This window comes from Eulemur rufifrons, chromosome 15 (genome assembly GCF_041146395.1).
Source record: "Eulemur rufifrons isolate Redbay chromosome 15, OSU_ERuf_1, whole genome shotgun sequence".
In the NCBI taxonomy this organism is placed as follows: domain Eukaryota; kingdom Metazoa; phylum Chordata; class Mammalia; order Primates; family Lemuridae; genus Eulemur; species Eulemur rufifrons.
The window spans coordinates 59,401,988-59,413,435 of NC_090997.1; the positions used below are offsets into that span (position 1 = coordinate 59,401,988).

Below are 11,448 nucleotides of genomic sequence, written 5' to 3' on the forward strand. Positions count from 1 at the left end.
AAAATGAGCCCAATTTTTAATAGAAATAAAATTTTAGTGCACTATGATAGAGGGGTACTTTTCTAGGGTGTTTGTCATTTCTGCTTTCCATCTGGATGATTAGTGTATTATGAGATAATAAAATGTGCCAGCTAGATGTTTCAAACCAAATGTACAGGGTAGCTACACAGAGGTCACTGTAGGTTTTTTTCCTATAAAGTGAGAAAGCTTGGGTGCAAACCAAGGTGTTGGATAATAGCATACCTGTGAATACCGAGGGATGGTGCCAGCCCTACACAAAAGTTAAGATCTTGAGGTTTGAAAGCATCCCTTCATCCTATTACATTTGTATTCCCTCCTCCCTATCCTAAAAATAGTTCAATTTCTGGAAAACTTATGTATAATATCTTCTCATTCTCCCTTTGCCACATGATTTGAGCCAAAAAGCTACATTCCATTTCTGTGTGGCTTTGTTCTCAGGTGACTTTCATGGCTAGAAAGCTATCTGATAATTAACACCTATTAAAATTATTACCTGGTATTAACTTAAGGTGTGACTTTTACCTGGGTTGCTTTGCATTTAAATACTTAATAAATACCACAAAGTCTTAAAGCCTCAAGGAAATGAATTTCTCCCAGAGGCATTGTGAAGCCCAGTGACAAGCCAGTGGGTGCTTCCTGAAGCCTTCAGTTGCACCTGGCAGATGGCTGCCACTGTGTCTGCTTTGAAGGGCTGCCTGTGATGGCCATGTGTGGCCAGGAGACAGAAGAAACCATCCCAACTATTCTTTTAGTTAATGTTGAGCTTGAATAGCTCAGTAGCTCATCCAGACTGAGTCAGACCTTGTCACATTGTCCCACTTATGGTAGATGCTATTATACACAAAAAGTAATGTACTTTACATAACCCCAACACTTCCCTCTCCTCCTTGCTGACTTTGCTTCCTAGGTCACCGAGAAAGTAGAAGTTATCCTAGAGAACTTTCATGAGCTCTCACCACATGTCCCACTTGCCAGCAACTACTCTCCAATACACTCTGTCTTCTGCCCTTACTAATGATGAATTGTCCACATTTCTGTTTGGGGCCATTGGATCCCATCATCACTCACCTGCTCAAGGTCATCATCACTCCAGCAATTCACTCCTTGCTTCTGGATCATTTCCATCTGCATGCAGATGTGCCATCTTATCTTAATAACAACCACCTCTCATCTTGACCCGACTTCCTGCTCAGGCTACTGTTCATTTCTATTTCCCTTCACATCAAACTCCTTGAAAAACTTACCTCTCCTTGCTGTTCCAACTTCTTGCCTCCCGTTCCCCTCCAGCCTGCTTCAGTCAAGTTTTTGTCCCTAATAACATCACCAAAACTGCTCCTATTCGTGACTTCCACATTGCTCAGCCCAGTAGTTTATTCTCAGACTTCTCAGGTACATTTGAGACAGTTAATCACTCCCTTCTCTTGAAAACATTTTCTTTGCTTGGCTTCCAGGACCCTACATTCTCCTGATTTTCTTCCTGCCTCACTGGCCACTCCTTCTCAGGTCCTTTGCTGACCCTGCCCCACCTCCCGGTCCCTTTAACAATGGAGTGCCCCAAGGCAAGTCCTCAGGACATTTTTCTTATGAATCTACATTCACTCCCTTGGCCATCTAGGCTCATGGCTTTAAATACCCATCTATATGCCAAATACTCCCAAATCTCTCTCTCTAGCCCAGACCTTTCTCTTGAACTCCAGACACGTATATCTGACAATCTACTCTACCTCAGTATCTAGTAAGCATCTCACTCTTAATCCTGATCTTCCTTTCCAGGTCCACTCTTGTCCTTCCAGCCCCTAGTCTGTTCTCAGCAGACTAGCCATGGCAATCCTATTAAAACACAGAGCAGATCACATCACTCTTCTACTTCAAACCCCACAATGGCTCCTGGTCACTTTCAGAATAAAAGCCAAAGTCCTTACCATGACTTACTAGGCCCCACCCAGTGTGCCCACAGTTCCCTCTTTGTCTCTCATTAGTGTTCATTCTGCTGCAGCCATGCTGGTCTTCCGGCTGCTCCTGCAACAGGCTAGTCATGCTCTTGGCAAAGGGGCTGCTCATTCGCTGTTTTTTCTGCCCAGATTGCTCTTCCCCAGGTATCTCCATGGCTTGCCCCCTTGCCTCTTGTAGGTCTTTGTTCAGACATTACCTTTTTGCTGAGGCCTTCCTTGACCACCCTATTAAAATTGCAATTTTTCTATCCACCTTCTCTGGTTTATCTTTCTCCATGACACTATCGCTTTCTACCTGTAGGTGTTTCTGATTTATTTTACTGTCTCCCTCACTCCCAGAATGTAAGCTCTATAAGGGATGGGGTCTCCACCTAGGATCTGATGCATCCCCAGTGCCCAGGTCAGCACCTGGAGCCATAGAAGGTGCTCAATACACATTAGTTAAATGTACGATAATAAATCTCTCTACTGAAGAACATGGCCTGCACATGAAAACTGGTTTTCTAAAGACAGCAATCAGATCTGCGACTAAGGATCTGTCTCTTTCTAAAGCTTGTCACAAAGCTGAAGGAATGGCTATAAGGCAGACTCCTATGTCTGTGTGGTCGGGTGAGCATTTGCCATGAGTCCCTCACTGTCCAAACCACTGAATCGTGACCTTTCAGCTGAACATATGAAATGGAAATGCTGTGCAACATTTTTACTGCTCGTTCACAGGTATTCTTTTTATTCAGTAACTATTAGGCAGCTTTGTTTTCCATGAAATGACTCTTTTTAAATGTTATTGTAAAGGTCAAGCTTAGGAATTATTTGTATTAATAGCAATAAAGTAGTCTTCAAGATTGGCATATTATGTCTTGCATTTATTCTACTTTTTAGTCATATCAAATAACTTCATGTTTAAAATAAATAATTGCTGCCCACCACAATAATACATCTTGCTTATCAGAGGTCATAGCAAAAAAGTGAATTCTGGAAATGCCTGTGTGGATGGTAGCAACCTTCTCTCACGCTGAGAATACTTGCTGGCTGCTTCTTGAGAAGCAAAACCTAAGTCAGTAGGGCAGGACAGTTCACATGGAGTAAATCTGAGAAAATATTTAAGATTGCAAAATTTCATTCACCCAGTTCTGACACAGAAAAGGACAAACTGCCTGTAATTGTTCATCCCCCTCCCCCAATTATGATAATAAAAAATACAAGAAAAATTTGTAAAATTTATTCACAATGCAGAAGTTGAGATAAATACAACAGCTGGCAGTGGCATCTCGCCTCTGAATTTGATATATAAAAATACCAGCGAGCTCAATTTTCTGCAATTTGCTATTTAATTTGGGGAATGATGAAGAGAGTCTTTCTTTTATAGTTATAAAACTTCAGACTTTGATGTCATTTATCGCAGTATCGTCTGGTATTCCGAAAATGTTCTGTCAGTGGTGATCTGCGTATTTCTGGACTTGACATTTGATAGAAGTTGGGTAACCGAATATCACAGTGATACCTTTTTCCTATATATACTCTGTCATTCAAGGCATAGAGTTTATCTGCAATGTCACTGCCAATTAAAACTGAAAACAGGCGGGAGATGTAACGATGCTGAGCAAAGAGCAAATATAATTTTTTTCTCCTCCAAGACACATATCGACAGTCAGTTTCTGCTGTAAGGGTTACCTAAAAAACATAAGACCATATAGAAACAAGTATCAGGAAGGAAGAAAAGTTCTGCCACATTTTTTTCTACCATAAATTTTAAATTAATTTCCCTTGTTGCCCTTTTGAGGTTACACTAGCCCACTGACCCACAATATGCTGTCAAAATAGAAAAAGAAACTACAAAATTTATTACTACGCATATAATTTATACTATGAATGATCGCAATATTGTGCCCATCTCTAATTTATCTGTTTTTATGAGTTTGCGTAGCTATATTTTGTATTTTATTGAAGGGAGAGCTACTTAATATTAAAAATAATAAAATAAAATTGGCTAATGTTAAAGAAGTGTTTCCAAGTCAACTCTGAAGGCTGTAGACATTTAACCCTAACACAGTTTCTATAGTACAAATAGAATTTATATACCTATTTTGCATATATATCAGTTTTTATTTATATACACATGTATATTATATGTATAATTCATAGGAAAACAGTATAGCACAATAAATGGAACCTACTGAAATGATTATCTCTTAAAACTACCAGATGTGGCAGAATAGTGACAATAAGTTTAGCATTCTGTTGCTGGAGAGCAACTAAGATACATCATTTTAAATTTTAAAAATCACTCATATTTAATAAGTACAGTTTTTTGGTCTTGATGTTTTCTAAACTGTCACATTAATAGTGTTTAGTCAGATCTCAATTAATTATATTTTAATTCCCAAATATGCAGTTATGCAAAGCAAAGTTTAAGAATATTTATCATGTGCTGCCTGCTGTCATATATTAATATACCTGTTCTTCTTGTTGCTGGACCTATAAAGTGGCATTAATCAACAGGAGTCAAACAGAATTGGGGAGTCAGGTATGCTGTCAAGGTACATGCCAAAGTTCAATATAAACGATTCTTGTTATGTTTGTTTATCTGCTTGTTTTTAAGCAAACATTGTCTGTTTGGAAGAAGGAGCGTTACTTGTGTAGTCTAGTTATCCTTTACCTGAAAAATGCCTTCCTCTGTGGGTCTCAGTGAATCCCACTCAGGAGAATCCAAGAACTGAAAGGGGAAAATGTAATGCAGAAATTCTCCATCAACTGTCACTCTGATCCTACCAAAACACAAAAACATCATTTATGAGAGAAGGATAAAGAGAATACATAATTGGGCAGGGGGGCAGGGGGGTAGGGGGCAGGGGAAATGTATTTCAGATCTCTAATGACTGTATTTTTTTTGCTTTTTAGAATTTTATTTTATTTTATTTTTTTTTGTTGTTGTTGAGACTGAGTCTCACTTTGTTGCCCAGACTAGAGTGAGTGCCGTGGCATCAGCTTAGCTCACAGCAACCTCAGACCCCTCGGCTTAAGCGATCCTACTGCCTCAGCCTCCCGAGTAGCTGGGACTACAGGCATGCGCCACCATGCCCGGCTAATTTTTTCTGTATAGATTTTTAGTTGTCCATATAATGTCTTTCTATTTTTAGTAGAGATGGGGTCTCGCTCAGGCTGGTCTCGAACTCCTGACCTTGAGCGATCCACCCGCCTCGGCCTCCCAGAGTGCTAGGATTACAGGCGTGAGCCACCGCGCCCGGCCTGCTTTTTAGAATTTTAAAAGACAAAATATTAAATTCATATAAAAGTGACATAATATCCTATAAGATTCATGTACTGATGATGTTCCCCACACAGGATTCTAGAATATTGAGTGAAAGTCATAAGAAAATTCAAGTTGTACATTTATGATATCGGTCCATTTATGTATGCATATTATACTTTAATAAAAAGTTTCAGTGTACTCACATTTTAAATTAAGTAGGCAAACATTTAAGGACATAAAGGAGCTCTGCTATAAATACTTTTGTAAACTAAAATTTCAATCTTTTTAAAAACACGAGTAATCCCATTATTGTTTTCTCCCCAAACTTTCTTTTCAAAGTTTAGATTTCTATAATATATTCTTGAGGTACCCCCTCTCTGCCTCTAGCAAGTGGGCAATTGCTAGAATTTTCTGAAAAAAATTGATAATTATAAAACTTAAATGTTCTCTATTACTCTTAAATGATATATATCAAAGAGTCTTTTAAAAATACTTTGCATGCCAACATAAGTATTCTATTAATTCAAGCTGGCATCATTCTCTTCTTCACTTTTAATGATTAGCTAGGAAACAAATATCATATCCAGATAAACAAATTCATACTTTAAGATTCATGTCATTTGATTTCTAAGATGAAATGTTATAGCTCTAGATTATTTCCTGCTTTCAGTAAATAATACTGTGTACTCTAAATGCCTATGTCTATGACTCATATATCAAAGACTTTCTCAAGCCTCGAGGTGCTAAATGCCACCCAGGACTATGCTATGCCGAGATGGAAAAATACAAACAAAAGAAAGAAATACAAACAAATAGCTAATATAGAGGAAAGACATGCGAACACCAAGGGTACAAACCTTCCTGAAACAAGCAGGGACAGTTTATCAATGGAAGTTTTCCCCTGCATGGCATAACAATGTTCCTTTTCCAAAGTAACCACTTCAGAGCTCAAAGCAATCATTCTGAAGACCGGCAAGGAGATCCCCAGGGGCTGGAAAAGGGAGCTGTACAACACCTGGAATTCTCGGGCAAAGGTTATGCTGCGAACTTGATATGCAATATGAACAAATTGCATGAAGCAGATGACAAACAGTACAAAATTCCAGGAAAATATGTCAGCCGCACAGACATCTACCCAAGCCCAGACAGCAGAACAAAGAAAACCCAACCCCAGCAAACTGAAGACGTAAAGGAGCCCAAAGAATCCACTGCCACCCATGAAACCTACTACAAATAAAATACTGGCAAGATGATAAATGGCTCCTTCCGCCTCTTGCTTCCAGGTTATGCAGACAGGGTGTTCATCTATTAGGTTCTTCCACAAACTTGAATTTCTTTCCATGGCTGTTATTACCGTCTGGTTCACTTTTCAGTTGACTTTAGATGACACTGAAGCAAGTAATTAAGTCCTTAGCTTTTCCATCATCAGAGTTTTGCTCAGTCTTCACAAAACCAGAGAAAACCTGGACCCTGGCGTTGGTGGTGACTAAAGCTTTGGTGTGTATGGATCTTGAAAAACTAAGAATCCCATGCTAGTTTCTTTAAATTCATCATGGCTCCTGATTTAGATCTAGTCCACAAACATTTTGATTATTTCCTGCACAAAAGAAAAAAAGATAAAGGATCTAATTAAACAAAGAGGAGACTTGTGAGGTCTATTTAATGAATCAGTAACATTACTTAATGCAGGTTGGCCTCCTGTTTTCTGTGAAGTTAGAATATTTTAAACACAAATACTGTAGTGTGTTAAATTTCTATGATATAAAAAGTGTATTTATTAAAATTAGCTAGCTACATATTTTTCAAGGTAGCTAAGTATTCTATAATCATCTAGTCTTTATAGCAGTGCTTCAGTATGTTTCAGAATCACTTGGGACAGTGAATAAAAATGCTGATTCACAGACTTGTTTCCCCACATACTGACTCCGAATCATGCTGAGGGTGGACCCCAGGTGTTTGTATTTTGAACAAGCTCCCCAGGTGATTCTGATGCATTAATCCACAGTCCTCCATGGCCCACCCCTTGAGGGATACTGTCTGACAATATGTTATTTACTCTTTACACATGAAGAACTTGAGGCTCAGAGAGGCCAAGTAATTTATCACAGGCCACACAGTGGTTAGTGGCAGAGCAGAACTTTAGCGCTCATGCCCATGTACTGGATAGAATCATGTGGCCTCTCATGAAAGATTTTTTAAATTTGGCACTGTGAGGAGCCCTACTAAATTAATAAATATAAAATTAGGAGTCATTTTAAGAACACTAATAGACTGTGAATATGTATAAGTTAGATTGAAATTATTTGAGAAATATAAATCTACTACTACCTTGCTATATTAGTGGTTATTTCAGGTTAAAGGTTGCATCCATACAACTAAATAAATACTAATACTCCTGCTACTTATGCATGTATTTACCAGATGGTAAAAAATGTTACTGACTCTGTTCCTCTGCACATACATTCTCTACCCTTTCAGCCATATGGTAAAAATGCTAATATGAGATCTGAGTGAGGAGAGAATTAAGCCATGATGACAGAGCTAGAGGATATATGTATCATTTGCCACCAGTTTCCTAACAATAAGTGGTTTTGATGTAAGGCATTCATTACACTGATTTAAAAAAAAAAAACCATAAATACATTCAAAAGCCTTGAACTTGTGTGCTATATTTAGTGTTTTATTTTTGCAATAGATTATTTCCAGAACACCTGTTAATATCAGATATCACAGATCTTGTCCCATGGGGGGAAAAAACATATATACACACACACACAGAGGTGAAACTGACTTAATTGGAGTAAAAAAGTGAACAGTGTAATCACCAACAGAACTAGAAATGGAAATAAAGAAGCTGCTGTGTTGAAGTTCCTGGTTTTTTCATCTTGGATAGTGATTCTTTCCCAGCAAGTAATGACTTTAAAAACACTACCAGGTGAATCATTGAAAAAAAGAAAGAAAAAAACTTAAAGCTACAACTTACAGTCATATTATTTTTACTTAACAGCATTTCGGACATTCTACATACCCCTAATTATTCTCCTCCCATTCCCAATCAATCTATGATTTGATGAAATTCAAGGCAGACAGGCATCCTGAACACATTCAATTTCTCCTCTTTTAAACAAAACACAAAATTCTATACTACTGGATAGTCACAACAAAGAAAAAAATTTTAAAAATACAATAGGTGGTGAGAACTGCAAAATACCAGCCTGGAAATGTCAGTTTCCCTGCTGTTTTACTTTTAAAACTAGGGTATTTTAAATCAATCAATTCTTCAGGATACCAAACATAGCCACAAAAGCCAATATTAAAAAGAATTGCTAGTAGAGCTCTGAACTTTGGTTTGAACTTCCTTAAAAATTTATAATCCTTAGTGAAATGTTAAAATGATGTTAATAGAGAAAGGTCATGTAAAATGTTTGTGGCAATTTAGAAAGGAACTTCTGGGAATCTTGTCCCCTTAAAAATCCTGATCTGGGGGGTGTACTGAGGGCCCTACATTCCAGGAGTGTGACCCATTATAAAAACTGTGCTTCCGGCTACTTCTGTTTCACTAAGCTGCTACCAAACCATCTTTCCGTCCTTGGTACTGTATTGCTCAACGCAGCGTGCTAACTTGCCCTGATTAAATTACTCCACACCCAGCTTTTCTCTACTTGGTGTATTTTTATTCAGTCACCGAAACAGATGTCCTCTATTAGAAGAGGGAGAACTGACAGGGGCAGGTGATGACCGGGAGCGTCTCATGTGCCAGCAGCACTATAGGAAATACTGAATATGATTCATCAGCCAGCTGCTTGCCTTAAAGGCCCATCGGCCTGAAGTCATGTTTTTGTGTAAATAAATGCTGACATGCCAAGGTGGCACAATAAATTTCTTCCGTGGGCCATACAGTTGATCTTCCCTGCAAAAGATGTTAGCACACTGAGCTACAAATGATGGAGGCAAATTTAAGTGCAAATAAACACAATAGTTCTGAGCTCACCCCCTTTTTTTCCCTTAAATTGTAAGACTCTGAGTTATAAAGGAATAAGGAAATATAAAAGAAGATAAAAGGATGCTCGGTGAAATGCAGTATAAACCTGGTGGCAAATGAAGATTAGCTCAGGAATGTGTTTATCTGTTCAGAACTTCTACATTTATTATGTCACTGCATCACACTCCTTGCCACGAGAGAGGCAGGATCTAAATCATTGTGCCCAGCTTACAAATGAGAAAAGCAGGGCACAAGATTGGTTAAGTCACTGGCTTCGGGAAAAGATGTGGTAAGTCGCATACAGCAGTGTGGAAGCTCAAGTCTCCTCCGTTCCTCTTCATTCAGGCCCTCTCCAGCAGGCAATGCTGCCTCTCAAGGTTGTGAATCAGGTATTAATGTGTTGGGAAACCAAAGTGGGATGTTCTTCCAGATCTGCTTTGCCATGAAAATAAAAATTCCAACAGTGGATATTTACAACTTGCTATATATCTGCTTGTACTGCTCAACCCGTAATGCTTAGAATACTTCTGGTGACATAGATAGCCACTCACAAAATAATTTGCTGTATTAGTATTCAACATTGACTGACTTCCTCTCCTAGACCCTGAAATCCTAAAGGGCAGCAAGGCCTCTGACACTCAATGAATGCTGACTGATTACACTGGTATAGAAGTGCAGGGCTTCTCTACCTTCTCCATCCTTACCCTTTTCACAATCTAATGGATGTTCTTACGTCTTCTGTCACCCAGGGGCACAGAAGTGGAGAGCATCCAAACATACAAGATACTTCAGCACAGAGACACTGAGGAGTTGGTGCATCACTTTTTCAAAATGTCTGGTACAACCTCAAATTCATAGGAGAATCTTTTTGTCTGCATACAACCTTGAGCTCCTTAAGAGCAATTTAATTACTGCATTGATTGACAACAACAACTTGGGTAGCCAGTGGTGTTGAGTTAGTTTTGGTTTCAAGGCAACCCACAAGCTCAAAATTCCCTCAATATTCTACTCAAATTAATTGGAATCAGATCTCAACTTTGGTATGTGTTCCCTATGCTAAATTATCATTTTCTTAAGTTGGTTCTCTTCTGCTTATCCTTGAGGCGGTACATTTACTCAGCAACTATGTGCCAGGTGTAGTTTAAAAATTATCTAATTTAACAATCCCAGGAGGAAGATACTATTATCTCCATTTTACAGATAAGAAAATTGAAATTCAGAGAAGGTAAGTAAGTTGTTCAAGGTCACATTGTTTATAATGGAACTAAGGTTCCATCCAGGTCTGCCTGATTCCAAAGCTCACAGTCTATACCACATTATTCTGCTTCCACTACGCCGGATTTAGAAAATGTAGGTATTAGTCTCCTCTCTGCTACTTAGGTGAACTCAGGCATGTTTATTCATCAGTAAAGCCAAGGAAATATCACCTATTCTATTTTAAAGGGTACTAGAACATTCAAATGAGAAAGGCTATATTAAAAAAAATTCCTTGCAAATATTAAAATAATACGGAAATAGCACCACAGTACTTGCTGCTTGTATGTTATAGAGCTAGGCCATTAAGAAAGTATAATTTTTAAAAAGCTTTCTTCCCCCCAGATGATTGCAATTGAAGACAAATTCAGATGAGTCACTTCTGGTTGCCATCAATCTTTAAATTATAAATTCTAAATTTACTCATTTCTGCAGGGGTGATCTGTGTGCTATTCTCCCCAACTTGTGTTCTGACCTCCTACAGTAGAGGTGTAGACCTGTAACCAACCTACCGGAGTCTTCCATTTCCAGTGATTAAAAGCCAGTTTCTGGAAGCCAGCAACTCTCTTTTACCTTAGATTAATGTTTGGTGCTTCCCAGCAGGTGTTCTCAAATCATTTACATCAGAATCACCTGGGTGGCTTGTTAAACATGCCCCTTCTCTGGCCCCACCCAGTGTAAGTGAGCCAGGCTCTATGGGGTAGGACCCAGAGAAATCCATTTCTAATAAGCTCCCAGTTTCTTATGCACACTAAAGTTTGAGAGCCATTATTTATGTTGTTCCTGATGATCTCTGAATTACCTTTGCCTGTTTGCAAGACCTCAGCTTCGTCTGCTCCTGGCTGACCATGGACTGTCTTTCCATGCTGATTACTTGACATCATGGTTTTAGGTTCTAGTTGTCCATGGGAGGTAGTGCTGGTGTTAGCTCACCATTCCCTTATCTAGACTATCCAGCTTGCATCACTATTAAATACTTAAGAGTCTTA

The 11,448-nt window shown here is 38.7% G+C and overlaps 1 protein-coding gene across 1 annotated transcript in view; it reads right to left on the bottom strand.

The window, feature by feature from the left end:
- The window catches only part of LOC138395503 (blood vessel epicardial substance), a 55,058-nt gene extending 48,493 nt beyond the window's left edge, over positions 1–6,565 (bottom strand). Inside the window, exons 1-4 of the mRNA XM_069488358.1 lie at positions 6,081–6,565; positions 4,630–4,738; positions 3,492–3,644; positions 888–894 (exon numbers count right to left, since the gene is read on the bottom strand). Of these exons, the coding sequence (XP_069344459.1) occupies positions 888–894; positions 3,492–3,644; positions 4,630–4,738; positions 6,081–6,565 (754 nt within the window). The remainder of the gene's footprint in view (positions 1–887; positions 895–3,491; positions 3,645–4,629; positions 4,739–6,080) is intronic.
- Between the last annotated feature and the right edge of the window lie 4,883 nt (positions 6,566–11,448).